This window comes from Sapajus apella, unplaced genomic scaffold (assembly GCF_009761245.1).
Source record: "Sapajus apella isolate SASKATOON/1434 unplaced genomic scaffold, GSC_monkey_1.0 scaffold28, whole genome shotgun sequence".
Taxonomy (NCBI): Eukaryota; Metazoa; Chordata; class Mammalia; order Primates; family Cebidae; genus Sapajus; species Sapajus apella.
In genome coordinates, this window is record NW_022436968.1 from 18519251 (window position 1) to 18536390 (window position 17140).

At 35.5% G+C, this 17140-nt stretch overlaps 1 protein-coding gene across 7 annotated transcripts in view; it reads right to left on the reverse strand.

The window, feature by feature from the left end:
• The window catches only part of MTX2 (metaxin 2), a 57464-nt gene extending 41485 nt beyond the window's left edge, over window positions 1-15979 (reverse strand). For 2 of the 7 annotated variants that reach the window (XM_032292865.1, XM_032292868.1), the window contains exons 1-2: window positions 15725-15972; window positions 7346-7541 (exon numbers count right to left, since the gene is read on the reverse strand). In XM_032292865.1, coding sequence (XP_032148756.1) covers window positions 7346-7382 — 37 coding nt within the window. In that variant the 5' untranslated portion in view covers window positions 7383-7541; window positions 15725-15972. Of the gene's footprint in view, window positions 1-3076; window positions 3132-3400; window positions 3423-7345; window positions 7542-15724 lie in introns of those variants that run through there. The other 5 variants (XM_032292870.1, XM_032292867.1, XM_032292869.1 and 2 more) reach the window with 4 other exon arrangements.
• Window positions 15980-17140: the final 1161 nt, after the last annotated feature.

A 17140-nucleotide genomic window follows, 5' to 3' on the forward strand; every position in this document is an offset into this window, starting at 1 on the left:
AATTCAAAAGGACACCTTCTTCTCTTCTCTTTCCCAAGGCAGACAAAGTCAGTAATCACCCCTTGCTCCTGCCTACATCCTACTCTACATTGGAGAACACCGTTCTAATTACATAACTACTTATTTGAAGTTTTTGTAGGAAACCCAGTCATTCATGTACTCTGGAGCAAGGAAGAGTCTTTCTCTCTTGTGGTAAAATCACCCTTTTTGATCAAGGAGAAAGCTTGTGGAGGGAACACACATGAATTAGTAAGGAGAATGGGGATCCCTGCCTACTACCTCCCTACCTACCTAACAAGACCCTTGTATCAACCAGAGCACTTCAAATTTCCCCCAGAAACTTCAAATGTTCTCATCTTTGTGACTTTACTCAAACTGTTCCCAAGTTCTGAATACTCCTTCACTGCCGTATACCCAAAACCTATACCTTTTTCAACCAAGTTTAAATGTGACATCCATCAAAAAGGCTTTTAGGACTAAGCAAATCTAATTTCTCCTTTATCTATACTGTCCATAGCAGTCTGTATTTTTCTTATGTACCATTTTCTACTCTATCATATTATTACGTCAATATCTTATCTCTCTTTCTAGGAGGTAAATTCCTAGAATGTGAAAAATTATTGTGGTCCTGAGATTATTTATTAAAATCTTGGCTTTTCAACTGCTCCAAACTGAAAATGACATTTACAATAATACATGACAAAATATGAAATTTGAATTAACCAAGATTAAATTTTATATAGGTATCTTCTTTTTTTTTTTTTTTTTTTTTTTTTGAGTCAGAGTCTTGCTCTGTTGCCCAGGCTGGAGTACAGGGTATGATCTCGGCTCACTGTAACCTCCACCTCCCGAGTTCAAGCGATTCTCCTGCCTCAGCCTCTTGAGTAGCTGGGATTACAGGCACACACCACCATGCCTGGCTAATCTTTGCATTTTTAGTAGAAACAGGGTTTCAACATGTTGGTCAGGCTGGTCTCAAGCTCCTGACCTCAGGTGATCCGCCTGCCTCAACCTCCCAAAGTGCTGGGATTATAGGGTAACCTAATATCTTTATTATAAGCGTTCCAAATTAAACTACCCACCTTTTAGGAATTAATTATTTCATGATAAAGAAATTACTATAGCACTTTCATTCCAAATCAGTAACTTACTCTAAGGTACTCTAGTGACCTACATTAATTCACTTTCTAAAATTAAAATTACTATTCTAACAGTATTCTCTAACAAAAGATGCATTAAATTTTTATCACTTTTATAAAGAAGAAATATATCCCTATATTGCAGATATAAAGAATACCAAGAAATAAAGCAAATATCAGAGCACCTCATAACTAAGTGCATATCCAATTAGTTATTAAAGTCCAGTTAGTTCTCTACCTACTTTCCAATTTTGCTCAGGCCCTGATTATTCTACATTTAGTGTCTTCTTTACCAGGAGCAAAAGAGAGGCTGCTTAAGGTTTCAGGCTTTAGTGGGAGAGTTCTTTTAATGCAAAGGAATATTCTTTAAAAAACTCATATTTATGCTGGAGAACAAAGTAAAATCAAAAAGAAGTGACACATGTTCTTAGACTTTTGAAAGCCATAAAATAACGCATAAATAAATGTTAGAAATGCACACATGATAAAGCAATACCCATAACCCCCCAAAAATAAGTATTTGCTTCTCATTCATTTTAATTATCATTAAGTTACTTATTTGTAAGCTTTTCAATAAATACAACAAAAATATCAATATTCTTTACTAATCCATTATAATTTTTAATGAAATGACTACTAACCAATAAATTCACATACGTATACCCGTAAGTCTCTTCAAGACTTTACATATTTCTTGTGGTATTCTCTTAAGTATTAGGTTAGGTGGTAATTCATTCTGGTAAAAGATGATATGTCTATGTATTCCATTCAAATGAAGGTATTTCAAAGTATGAAAGTGCTATGACCTAAAAAAATAGTGTAATTCTGAAGTCCATCTCTCAATGATCTAATATAAGAGTATAAGAGAAGAGCCATGAAAAGAGATGCCCTCTGTTGTTTGTCTCTTTTTTTTAAGTTCTGCATCCTTGGTGTACAACATGACTCCTCTGGCATATGAATGTACGTGAAGACATAATTTGTAGAATAATAGGCACTAATATTACATGCTGCTTCAGTTCTGTCATATTTCCAATCCATCAAATTGATTAATGCTATAATAACTCTGCACAAACCTATCAATTGTGCACTAATGAAGTCAAACTCAGTTTATCCTTAGGCAACTAGATTCCAAAAGCTCATAGATGTCATCTCTTCAGCACAGCAAGACTATTTAGACAGTGTTATATAAAAGGAGCAAGAAACATGTGTAGCCTATCTCCAAATTTGGATAGCTTCCTGCCAAAGTTGTAAATGCAAATACTGCTAATATAACAAAACGTTCAAAGAGCATTCAGCAGCTCTTAAATATGGGCAAGTTACTGCAAGATATAGAAAGAAAAGAAGGAAATTTGTTAGTTTGACATAAATATTATACTAATGATATCAGTGATATCAACATAGACACCACGTTCAAAACCCATCAAGTTTTAGGCAATATATAAAGGTTTCATTTAAAATAGATTTTTAAGATGTTTAGACTTAAAATATGATGATATGGGACTTTATCAAAACTGGAATTTTAAGAGCTATATATATTAGATTCAACAGCAATTCAACCTGCAAACTATAGTGCAAGTCCAAAACAACACTGTATCTCAGACAATGATGATCATGAAATGATTAGATAGTAATGCCCCTGAGCTAATGTTTCATAGGGGATGTTTAATGATATGATACAGAATGTGTAATCAGAAGTGACTCTTCCCACAAAAGGTGTTTAAAACCATTTTCCCATCACCTTAACTGTCAGAGATCAGTGTTCACATCAGAAAGTGGCTTGTGATGGAGGATAAAGAAGTGCAACATCACACTGTCATTTCCATAAATGTAAAAAAAAAAAAAAAAAAAAAAAAAAAGGAAGGCAGTATTGTGTAGCATAGTGGTTAAGGCTAAAGAACATACTTACAAGCAAGTATAGATACAAAGATATAGACTACCTTCAATTAAAATAGAAATCCTGAAGCAGAAAGCAAACATTCTAGGACAAACTAGAGAAGTATTAAACACAAATACAAAAGTAGTCCTAGATTCTAGAAGATTCTTCTGGAAGAAGACACAGACCAGAACTATTCCTTTGGCTACATATCATCATAAGTTTTCAGGAAAAAGAAACCTGTTGACTGACTTAAGAATCTACTGTATATCTATGGATAGCTTGTTGCATACAGGTTGAGTATCCCTTATCCAAAATTCCTGACACTAGAAGTGTTTTAATTTTTGGATTTTTATCATATTTGGGAATATTTGCATTATATACTTACCAGTTAAGCAACCCTAATCCAAAAATCCAAAACCCACTTCAATGAGCATTTCCTTTGAGCATCACATTGGCACTCAAAAAATTTTGGATTTTGGAGCATTTTCAGATTTCAGACTTCCAAATTGGGGATACTCAACCCATATAAATATGTATAGTAAATCATACATACATCTTATTTCAGAAAGTAAATTTAGCCAAAGCTACAAATCAGTTTTATCATTCATTCAATAAAAATACTGAATGCATATAAAGTGTCAGGCGCCATTCTAAGAGCTAAAGGCACAATTACTAAGAAAATCAAGTAACTGCCCATAAGGCAGTTCTATTTTAGAGGTACTATGTGGCCTATTCTCCTTATATGTACTTTTACAATGCTTTAATTTAAAAACACTAAAAAATACTAGAGTCTACCTCATTATGACAATATTATTTGGTATACACATAACAAGGTTTAATTTTGTTTGTGCTACACATTACATAAAAACTAATTAAAAAGTATACACAACAGTGTACAATTTCCAAAAATACCAAATGAATTCCAATTTATTGAACTATGGCAAATAACTCAAATAATATTCCATAAATAACTCAATATCTCCAGCAATCCATTCATTTGGAGGAACAAGGTAGTAAGCAGAAGATTAAAATGACCCAGAGTGGGCTGGGCATGGTGGTTCATACCTGTAATCCCAGCACTTGGGGAGGTTGAGGTGGGTAGATCACCTGAGGTACGGAGTTCTAGACCAGCCTGGCCAACATGGTGAGACCTCATCTCTACTAAAAGTACAAAATACAAAATTAGCCAGGCACGGTGGCACACGCCTGTAATCCCAGCTACTTGGGAGGCTGAGGCAGGAGAATCATTTGAACTCGGGAGACAGAGGTTGCAATGACCCAAGATTGTGCCACTGTACTCCAGCCTGGGCAACCACAACAAAACTCTGTCTCAAAAAAAAAAAAAAAAAAAAAAAAAAACCTACACAGATTAATAATGAATAAATAAGTACAGTAGACTATCTAAGGAAGATGGGTCTTAATACCCTGCATTCTAGAAGCACAAGACAGAAAGCAACACAGATTAAAAATTCAGGAAAACCAGTAGAAGGCAGAACTTCCCTCTCACAACCAAAGTTAGAGCCCAAATAAAACTAGAGCATAACTAGAATCTAACTCCCAGTCAAATATCATCTAGACTTCTATTTAGGCAGATGATGATTATGATAACAATAGCAATTAAGATTCCGCAAAGCTCATACAGCTTACATCCAAAATATATAAGAAACTCTTACAACCCAGTAATAAAAAGACAATATAATCCAATTTTTTTAATTGAGCAAGGAATGTGAATAGTCATTTTTCCAAAGGAGATACACAAATGGCCAAAAAGCACATGAAAAGATACTCAACATTATTAGTCATTAGGGAAATGCAAATCAAAATCACCATGAGATACAACTTCACACTCAATAAGGCCATAATCAACAAGACAGACAATAACAAACATTTAGCCAATGTGGAGAAATTAAAAATTCTCACACATTGCTGGTGGGACTATGAAAAGTTTGGCAATTTATCAAAATGTTAAACACAGAATTTTACCATATAACCCAACAATTATACTCCTATGTATTCACCCAGGGAAAATAAAAATAAATATCCACATAAAGACTTAAATACAAACGTTCATAGCAGCATTATTCACAATAGTCAAAAAGGAAAGCAACCAAATGTTCATTAACTGGTGAATATATAGACAAAATGCAGTATATCCATACAATGGAATACTATTTGGCAATAAGAAAGAACCAAGTTACTGATACATGCTACAACATTAATACATGGATGACCCTCAAAATCATTATGCCCAATGAAAAAAAAAAGCCAGACACAAAGGAAAACACATGATTCCATTTATATGACATGTCCGGAAGAGGCAAATCTACAGAAACAGAGTAGAGCAGTGGTTGACTCAGGCTGGTGGTGGGAATGAGGAGTGACTGTAAAAGGGTAAGGAGTTTCTTTTGGAGGTGATGGAAATCTACTATTAGATCATGTTAATTGGAGAGGTGAGTAGAAAATTTAAAAAAAAAAAAAAAAAGATTGTGGTAATAGTCACAAAATTATGTAAATATACTAAAAATCACTGAATTATAAATTTAAAAGGGTATGTAAATTATACCTCAAGAAAACGGAATAGAAAATACATCAACTCACAATTTCAACTGAAGAACAAATGTCAATTACCACCTAAATTGTTAACATTATGTAACTAGTTCTCCTGTACTAGCCAACTCACAATCTTAAATTAATGAACAGTAATAGTAAAAATAACAATAACATCTAATAAAAAAATAGATAGCAACTTTTACTTTTATGTTATTTCTAATACTGACATACAATCTTTTTAAAATTTATAAAATGAGAAAGTTAGAAACATTACTTATAATTCATGATGCCAAAACATTTTTCTGTAACATTAAAGCTAACAATTAAAAGATACGGAGGTCAAGAGAAGGCTAGATCATTAAAGAGTCAGCTGCTAATAAGTAAATAGTGAAATAATGAAGGCCTCTTCATGTTATACAAATGACACAATTTATTCATATAAAGTTTGAATTAGTGCTCTAAATTGACCAGGTAATGAAATATGACACATGGGGGAAAATATCATTGTAATACTCAAAGATACTGTATCCACTGGAATAAATATACTCGCCAAAAGTCTGTTTTTTTCAACTAAAGACAGATTAAATTATGAAGAAATTCTTTGGCTTATACAAGTACTCAGAGACAAAATATATAATCAGCAAAAAAATATAGCTAAGTGTATAAGAACAGTGAAATGCATTTTATGGTTTCTATTTTGCCAACACAGTTACAGTTAATGAGAATTGTCATGGCAAAATGACTGTTTTTATGAAAAAAATCTTTTTTATTCCACTCCAATCAAATTTCATTTTTATTACTTATGTAAAAAAGTTCAAAAACCATGATTCATTTATAGACCATACAAAAATAAGAAAAGTGTTCAAGAATAGAGGATAGGATCATTTACAAAGCAATAAAAAATTAAAGTATGCATTTCTCTTACTGGCAAGGCAAATACTTCTCTTCCACATATAAATGTCTATAGCTGGATATTCTGAATATTATAACTTCTGTCTTTGAACAAAAAATGAGAAGGCTTAATTTTCAATATCTCATCTTTATTTGATATCTTCAGTATATCTGATAACTGCTTATCAAGAAATTTTAAAAGTTTAAAAAAGGTTAAGAAGTTTCGTGGAATTTTCTTTCAATTTTCACGAAAATATGGAAAGCCTGAGCTAACGTTAATAACTCAAAAGTCTTCAAAGAAATAAGACTGACAAATTTTATGAGGTACCCATCACCAAATCTTTTAAGTTAAAAACTAAAAATCATGTAATTTCAGAGTATAAAATGTTAATAAACCATGTAAGAAAATTAAAACTCACGTTACAGCCTATGAACTATTTCATTAACAGAAAACAAGTCTTTGAAAGTATCTTATTACCAAAGTTTTCAAAAGTGAACATAACATTGACCTTAAAAATGTAGTTTTGGCCGGGTACAGCAGCTCACGCCTGTAATCCCAGCACTTTGGGAGGCTGATGCAGGTGGATCACATAAGGTCAACAGTTCAAGACCAGCCTGGCCAACATGGCGAAATCCCATCTCTACTACAAATAAAAAAGTTGGCCAGGCATGGTGGTGGGCACCTGTTATCCCAGCTACTTGGGAGGCTTAGGCAGGAGAATCACTTGAACTTGGGAGACAGAAGTGCAGTGAGTTGAGATCACCCCACTGCACTCCAGCCTGGGCAACAGGGCCTGGGCAACAAAACCAAATTCTTTCAACCTATTCAGGAATACAGTATGGTAAAATATAGGATCCATTGCTGTCAATAAACTATACCTTGACTCACCTATTCTGTCACTGTTTTGCTTTACCATATGCCCCATTCAACATCAGCTTCACATCTCCAACGTCATAAGCACAACTGTGTAAGATTATTCATATGACTAATATGATCTTTTTTAATTCTCTGAAATGTGATGGTCAGCTCAATAACTTGAATAATTCCTCAGTGCCTTCCTCAATGCTGGAAAATCCTTAGAATACTAGGTAAAAATAACAAAATATCTTTATTTTCAATAGCAAAAGAATTTAATGCATTGTATTTCTTCAATTTTCTGTTGCAATTGTCATCATTAAATATTCTGATACACAAACATACAAACCTATACCATCATTTCCTTCATTATGAGCAAGAGTATCACTTCTATATTACAAAAGCCTTTAAACCTATATTTTCTATTTCCTTTAGCCTCTGGAACCCTTCTGAATACTTTTAAAGTCCAGACTCCCTGGTACTCATGTGAGAAGAGATGGAATGAAAACACTTTATTACCAATATAAAAACAAATTTTTTAAAACATGCCCATTTCGATCACACTTACTTTCAAGATGCTTACATATAGGTTCCATGGAACCCTGCAAAACTACTTTCCTAGCTCATACTATAAATTAATCTACTGTTAAAATGAAGTTATTAATAAATTTAAATAATTAAGCACCCAAATGCCCACAATGAGATAAATGGAATATTCCAACCATTCTTTTTTCATCCTTTATATAGTTTACTGAGTTTCTAAATAAAGAACAGAACAGATATTATCCTTATTTCAAAAGATTAATAAATTACAGCATGATAAAATTAACTGATGTGCTTAAAATATGGCAAGGCACCAGTAGAGTAATAAATCAGAAAAGATGGTATATGAGTAAAGAAAAACAAGAATACTTTGGGCATTTTCTGATGTCTAAAATGGTAATGGAATAGTAGATGTTCAGAATTAATATCCTCAAAGGACTTCTTAATATAAGGTGAAAGGCTCTTGGGCAATAAAAGTAACAAAAGAAAGTAACATGTACTGAATATTTATTATCTATCACTCTATACTAGATACTTAGTATACATTGTAAAATATATTATCCCTCTTTTACAAATGAGGAAACTGAGGACTAGAAAGGCCTGTCTGAGATCACAGAACAAGAAGCAGGGTTGAGCTTAGAACTCAGCTCTTATGCCAATGACTTTGTTCCTAACCTTCATACTGAGTTTCAGTATTCTTATCCACAAAATACCTACCTGGCAAGATAAAATTGTTATTATTAGCAATTACATATATAAATCATTTAACAAAGTAGCTCAAAACAAAAGCTAACTCTTATTATCAGTAACCAGCTATGGCAATGTCTAATCAACAAAACCCCAATATGACCTATACCAAGATTCAATTTTATAATGAAGATTATAAAATGAAGATGATATCAAATATATATCTTGAAATAAATATCCTGGAATAACAAATTACTCTAGGATACATTAACAAGTAATCTTAATAACTGTAATAACTGTATATAGATGTTTCATATTGAATTAAATTCTGTTATTTATAAATAACCTTTTAAAGCTTTACCAAAATTGTATCTTTAAAGTAACATATATTATTATTTTCACCATTTTACAAATGAGAAATCTCAGGCTTAAAAAGTCAGTTACCTTGTCTAAGTTCACACAGCTAGGAAGTGGCTAAATAAGAACCCAGGTTAGACTTTTCACTTCAAAATCCTCTAAAGTGGAAAAGCAAGGTGAAGGAAGCAATCAACACTGCAGCAGATTTCTGCCGTTTAGCGCTCAACACCTCTCTCCCTTCTTTTGTGTATCTGGTAGCACTGTGGAGCTCTAATACCTGGAGCTACTCCTGGCACAGGGATGGGCAAGTGAGTTAGGCCTGTCCACCACAGTACTCTACCCTTCTGGTTGCTCCAAATGTGGTCATGTAGCCCAAATGGGATTATACAATCTTCCCCTACAATATATTCATACCCAACTGACTGTAAAAATAAAATTTTTTTAAAAATGTGAGCAACATATTGAAAAATCTAGCCATAAAACAAGCGAAAACTTAAATATACAGGTTGTTATAAAATATTTTAAAAATTATTTACTAATAATATTCAGGTTTATTTTTATTCTCCTTTTAAAATTCTAGGCCTGGTATGGTGGCTCACACCTGTGATCCCAGCACTTTGGGAGGCTGAGGCAGGTGGATCACTTGAGGCCAGTAGTTTTGACACCAGCCTGGCCAACATGGTAAAACCCATCTCTACTAAAAATACAAAAATTAGCCAGGCGTGGTGGCAGACACCTGTAATCCCAGCTACTCCGGAGGCTAAGGCAAGAGAACCACTTGAACCCGGGAGGCAGAGGTTGCAGTGAGTCAAAATTGCACCATTGCCCTCCAGCCTGAGTGACAAGACTGAAATGCCATCTCAAAAAAAAAAAAAAAAAAAAAAGTCTAAATCCAGCATATCATCATCTAGAGAAACAAATATTAATTCAAAAGCATAACTTACCATTTTTTTCCATATTAAGCCAAAAGAACAATTCAAAATTATCTTCCACTTTAAAATATATATTCAAAAAAAACTACTGGACAGATGCACAAATATGTATATGTATGCACTGTGTACAACAGACAAAAATCACACACACCTGTGATGGCTTTGGGACACATCAACTTACCTACACGGAACTATACTTGCCAAAATTCCCTTTCTACTATGTCTCTAGTTAAAGTGGGCTACAAGGGATATTCTCTGGCAAATGTTGAGAACGTAAGAGCGGCAAGAGCCATTTTGTAGCAGACACACACTTTCTCCTAGCTTTTCTAACCCTAATCTAGGTGCTGCCATAAAGGGATTCCGCTGACATAATTAAAGTCCTACTTAGTTAGCTTTACATTAACCAAAAGGGAGAATTATCCTAAGTGGCCTAATTTAATCAGCTGAAAGCCCTTTAAAAAAAAGGCCTCAGTCCTCCCTGGGATCAGACATTCCAAGCAGTACCTGATCGCTCTCTTAGTCCTGGATCTCCCCCTCCTGAATGACTGCCTCACACGCTGTGCACTTGCTTTGCAAGCCCCCACAATAAGAGCCAGTTGTTTGCATGTGTTTGTGTATGCACATACCTGCATATGTGTGCATGGCTAGAGAGACAGACAGATATCCTGGGGCTTCTGCTTCTCTGGTTGAACTGACGACTCCTTAAATATCCATCAGAGTAATACTACATAAGTAAGTTTTAGCTTCTTCATTACAATGAAATACTATATAACTATTTTTAAATGATGATGTGTAATTCCATTCATAGACATGAAAAAAGATCCCAATATATGACAAAACAGGTTACAAAAAATTATGCATATTTATATTATGTCAATTTTCTTAATTCAAGGAAAGAATGAAATAGCTTTGTTCATCAAAGTTTTAGTGACGGGGATGGAATTTTAAAGTCTTAATCTGGGTGATATGATTTCAGGTAATTTTTGCTTTATTTCTGAATTGCTTTCATTTTTCCATAATGGCAACATATCATTATTATCAGGAAAAACAAACCCGCAACAAACCTTTCTCACTTGACAGGAAAAAAAATGTCACGTAGACTTACATTAAATGGTTAAAATGGTGCCCAGAGTCTTAAAGGATGAACAGGAGTTATTTAAGCAAAGTGGACATTTCAGGCAAGGGGCAAGGAAGGAAGTGACAAGACATAAGTCTGTTCTACCGACAACAGGAAACCAACAAAATGTTAAAACAAGAGGAGGGTTTGTTTTTTTTTTTTAAGGAAAATTAAAATAAAACAAAACAAACAAAAAACCCACTGAGGCTTGCAGTGTACAGACTCTACTGGAAGGAAGTCGAACTGGAAGCAGAGAAATCAATTCAGAGACTACTATGGTAATCTAAGCAAGAAATGACAAAGCTTTGAACTAAGGTAACAACAGTAGAAATGTACAGAATAAGTCCTATTAAGTAATAAGAACTGAGAAAAGTTGATGAGGGAAATACTGGCAGCAAGGAGACAGAAGCAGTTCACTTAAACTGGGGAGTTCATAGATTTCTAAAAAGATATCCATATGAATAAGGATCTCAAAGAACTCACTTCAAGAATACCACAGAGAGATGCCAGATATCTTTAAATGTTTCCAAAAGAAATAATCAGCGTTAGCTCATGTCCACAGGAAGGAAGGATAATAAGCAAAGTGTTAAATACACTAAAAATTAGAGCTCTCAATTAGAAAAACACATTCATAATTACTTACTAAATTATAATAGGTCTATGTAGATACATATCTCTAACCTGTCTAGGTGGACCTCTTATAAGAAAACCATGTTACTACCAGAAACAGAATATTGTGAACAGTTGTTGGATTGGAGTCACACTTATAAGTCATTTAAAAGTCAAACTCAGGGTTTCAGATAAATTACTACTTTAACCACTGCTATAGTCTGAATATCCCCTCCACAGCTCATGCTGAAATGTAATTGCCATTCTGACAGTATAAAGAGGTGGGACTGTTAAGAAGTGATTAGGTCATGAGGGCTCCACCCTTATGAATGGGTTAATCTCCTTATCCCAAGAGTCGGTTGTTACAAAAGCAAGTTCAGCCCTCTCAGTCCCTGGCTCTTGCCCTCCCTGACTTTTCCACATTCTGCCGTAGGATAATGCAGCTACAAAGGCTCTCATCAGATACTGATACCTTGAAACTGAAGTTCCTTGCCTCCAAAAATGTGAGACTTAATTTTTTTTCTTTATAAATTACCTAGTCTGTGGTATTCTGTTTCAGCAACACAAAACGGATTAAGACAGCCTCCTGTTTTCACTTCTTGACAAAATATAATCTTACAAATTTTAAAAATTATAATCATTTAAATTGCAAAAGTAAAATACGCTCACTATAGTAATTCAGTTCAAAAATATAGTTCCTTCACCTTCCACCAACATTCCTATATTATCTTAATCACTAGTTAAAATTAGTTGAACATTCTTCTGTAACTTTCTCTTAACACATATACACATATGTATGTTTATATAGATTTTGTGAGTTCATAAAAGATATGTATTATTCTATAACTTTTTACTTTCAAGACAACGTATTTAACAGGTGCATCTCTTCATTTTGGATCTGTAAAAAATGTGAGCATATCATAATTTTTGTATAAATGTTTTTGACAAATAGTAACTATGTATATTTAGGAGGTACAATGTGATATTTTGATCTACGTGTAAACTGTAGAAAGAATAACTCAAGCTAATTAATATATCCATCACCACACCAACTTAAATTTTTGTGGTGAGAATGTTATAAATCTATGCCTTTGGCAGTTTTGAAATATATAATACATTATTAACTGTGGTCACTATGCAGTGCAATAGTTCACTAAAACTTTTTCTTCCAGTCTAACAAACTTGGTTCCCTTTGATCAGCACTTCCTCTTCTCCATTCCTCTTCTCCAATCCCTCACCTTTGTCCCCTCAGCCTCTAGTAACCACTATCTATTCTGTTTCTATGAGATCAACTCTCTTAGATTTCACTAAAAAGATTAGATTTTAGATCACTATTTGTCTATATCTAGCTTATTTCACTTAGGATAATGTCCTCTAGGTCTATCCATTTTATCACAAATGATAGGGTTTTTTTCTTCTTATTTTTAAGGCTGAATAGTATTCCACTGTACGTTATATATCACATTTTCTTTATCCATTCATCCACTGATAAACACCTGGGTTGCTTCCATATCTTGTCTATTGTGAATACTACTGCAATGAACATGGAAGTGTACACACCTCTTAGACAATTTCAATTCCTTTGGATACACGCCCAAAAGTGGAATTGCTGGATTGGTATATAATAATTTGATATATATTTAAAACATTTCTAGTTTTTCACTATTATGCTGCTATTAATATCATTACATATTTCTTTAAGTACTGGTCCTTACATTTCTATTGGATAAACCCTCATAAGTAGAATTTTCAGGCCAGAGAATGTCATTTTAATAAATATTGCTACATTAAAGAGCGAGGTGGCTCACGCCTGTAATCCCAGCACTTTGGGAGGCTGAGGAGGGTGGATCACAAGGTCAGGAGTTCGAGACCAGCCTGGCCAATATGGTGAAACCCGTGTCTACTAAAAATACAAAAATTAATCGGGCATGTTGGTGTGTGCCTGTAGTCCCAGCTACTCAGGAGGCTGGGGCAGGAGAATTGCTTGAACCTTGGAGGCGGAGGTTGCAGTGAGCCAAGATTGCACCACTGCACTCCAGCCTGGGTGATAGGGTGAGACTCTGTCTCTAAATAAATAAATAAATAAATATTGCTACATTAAGTTCCCAAAAAGTAATACTAACTTACAGACCCACCAATAATTTGAGAGTACTGTTTTCCCCATGCCCTATTGGTACTATAAATTATATTCATTTTTGTCCACCTGATGGGGAGGGCAGGGGGATGCTATACATTATTAGTGACAGAGAACATCTTTCTGTTCACTGTCTGTCTATATTTCATCCTTTTGTGAACTGCCTGTTCCAATCTTTTGTCTTTGATTCTGTTGGTTTGTCTTCTTATTTGTACTAACTTACTTAAGATGTCTTTTATCAAAGTTCTTAAATTTTTTCTGCAATCGAATCTGCCAAGTTTTCATCTTACGGATTACAAATTCCTAAATTTTGCTTAGGCCCCTTCTGCTAATCAAGAATTATTAAAATAATCTCCTATGTTTTCTCCTAATTATTTTATTATAATTTTTTGGTTTTACATTTAGATCTTTAATCCATCTGTAATTTATTCATGTGGTGTAATGACTTAGGAGTTATTCCAACACTATTTGTTGAATTATCCATCTTTAAATGATTCCTCCTAGAGTAGCAGATCACTACAACACAGCAGACAAACAAAATTCTTAACGTCACTAGAAATTCTTAAACGTCATTACTTAAATCAATATCAAAAGATTATTAAAAGACATTCAACATTTTCTCATTTAAAAAAATCACACATTAGGACACATGCACACAGTGTACCACTCTCAACAAACACTGTGAAGTGTTTTGCTTTGTTTTTTTAACATAGTAGCAACCTAAATTAAATCGCTGATCTAACTATGTAAGTCTGATCTTGTTTTCAACATAAATGGTAAAAACATAAATAATCATTGCTTGAAATCTCAAGATTAATCATTGATTTGAGTCACAAATATTTATTGAGTACCAACTGACTATGGATACAACAAGGAACAAAATAAATTTGATCCCTACTTTCAGGAAGCTTGCAATCTAGTAGGAGCTTCTTCTCTCTTCTAGAAAATAACGTATTTTAAGTGAAAAAGGAAAAAAAAGAAATGTATGTTCACACAAACGCAATGCAGTGAAAAACATTCCCGCAAATTTTACGACACATTCTGTATTTCCCATTTCCAAAATACCATCTTACTTCTTCAAATGTACCTATTTATGTAGTGACTGTCTGCATTACCAAATACTCATGTTGAAAACACTGCTAGGGAGTTATGACTAATTCTATTAGCCTATATCTAAAAGTACCTATGTTTAGTCTCCTCAGTTTCTCAACAATATTTAGTTTCTTTCATTACAATAAGAACCTCAATAAGAGAGAAATTAGAAATCTATATACATTAGTCATGTTCAGTCCAACGACTCAAAGATATTTCTTTAAAGTACCTGCAGATTTAAAAATATTTCAATGAATCCGGCCAGGCGTGGTGGTGGGCGCCTGTAATCCCAGCTACTCGGGAGACTGAGGCAGGAGAATCGCTTGAACCCAGGAGATGGAGGTTGCAGTGAGCCGAGATCGTGCCATTGCACTCCAGCCTGAGCTACAAGAGCGAAACTCCATCTCAAAAAAAAAAAAAAAAAAAATTTCCATGAATCCTAGAGTCTTAAGACTCTTAATAAATGGCACTACTACGTCGCTTGGAGAGGGAGCAAGAAGTCTGGTGGTCCTTCGATGACAACAAGTAACAATTGAGTAATGACAGTCACCTTAAACTTTGGGTACCAAGACCCAGAAGCTGCCCCACTCTTAGACGGAAGTGTTCAGATGCTTGTCCCTGTGGTAACGCCCCCCACCTCAATCCCAATTCAAGGTCTCCTCCTCATACTCCAGCACCTCCCAACGGAATGGGGAGATGGACAATGGACCGCCCAACGGAAGGAGACGGAACGCCTGCTCCTGCGGGGTGACCTTGGCCAAGCGTCTCCTCCTCAGTTTTTCCATCCTTGAGATAAGGTTGGTAGTCCGTGCCCGCCTCCACCCTCCGGCCTGGGTTCAGCGCATAATGCCGCAAGGCTAGAGGAAGACCCCAGCCCTGTACCCCACGCAGCTCCCGGAGACCGCGCCGCCACCTCCTGGGTCTGCGGCCACGCGCGATACCTGCAATCTGGGAGACGAAGGCTTCCGCCACTAGAGACATGTCGGCTGGGCGGCCCTGAGCCCGGGTGCCTGCCCCGCCCCGCGAGCCTCAGCGTCCTCCACCGCAAACCCGGAGGCTCTCGGCAGCTAACGAGCCTAGAGCAGCTGAGGTTCAGACTCGCAAAGCCCACTCCAGCAGCCGCGGAGGAACCAGTGAGGCTCCCAAGGTTACCGCCAGGCCCGGCTAGGAACTTCCGGCGCAGCTGACAACGGCGCTCGAGTGCTTCCGTCGGCCCCGCCCCAGCGCCCTCCTACCAGGCGCCACCGCAGCGAGCTGGGTCCCGCCAATTCCAGGCTCAGTGTTGGGGCCCTGCAGGTGGAAGTCAGGTACCCAACTCGCCTCCCACCTAGGGGACCTGCAGGGGGATCTGGAAGATTTTTAGTGTCCTTTCTGTAAGCTAGAATTTTGTAAGCAAGTAACATTTGTAAACGTCGCCCATTGGATATCAGACACACACACACACACACACACACATATATATGTATATGTATATATATATATGTACATACGTATGTATATACATACATATATATATATATATATATATATATATATATATAGTATTTGACTTTGGTCATCCTCTCAACAACCCATTAAAGTAATAATATTATCGCCATTTTACGGATAAGAATATAGGCTTTAGGAATTTAAACTGCCTGCCCAGGCACTCCTCTGAGGCCCAGATTCAAGGCTGTGTGAATTCCCTCTATTCTACTATATTGCTGGGTTGATTAGTCTGTGGATAGACATTAGTGTGTTTTTTTTTTTTTTCTTAATTCAAACATGCTTGGCAGAAGGAGGCTTGAGCAGTGCCTAAGCCGGAAGATAATTTGTCCTTCAACTACATACACCCGAAATGATGCTCAGCTTAGAAAATAAGATACTTTAGTTTCACACATGTCTCACCTTCGGGAGTGAAAGGGGCAGGAAGAGAAGACACTAAATTTCCTGAGTGACTTTCTCTTAAGCTAATAGTTTCTTAAATTACACAATTAAAGAAAAATCATATACATTACAGATTGCCATTATTACAAGTGGGACAGTCTTCAGAGCTGTTAAGTCAAAGTCCCCTTCACTGATGAGAAACAGGTTCAGAGAGGAGAGGTGACTCACTTTAAATCACACAGTAAATCAAAAAGTCAGACAGCTTACTAAGTTTTTGCAGAGGAAAGCTGTGTTCTAAGAATTACTGTCCATGACATTTAGAAAGCTATATTTCCATTCTTTGTATTCATAGATCTCTATTACCGTTCATTCTGCCTCCTTAACTAGTGTGTTGGTTTCCTAGAGCTGCCAAATTACCACAAACTGGGTGGCTAAACAACAGAAATTTATTCTCACAATTCTGGAGGCTAGAAGTCTGAAATCAAGGTGTC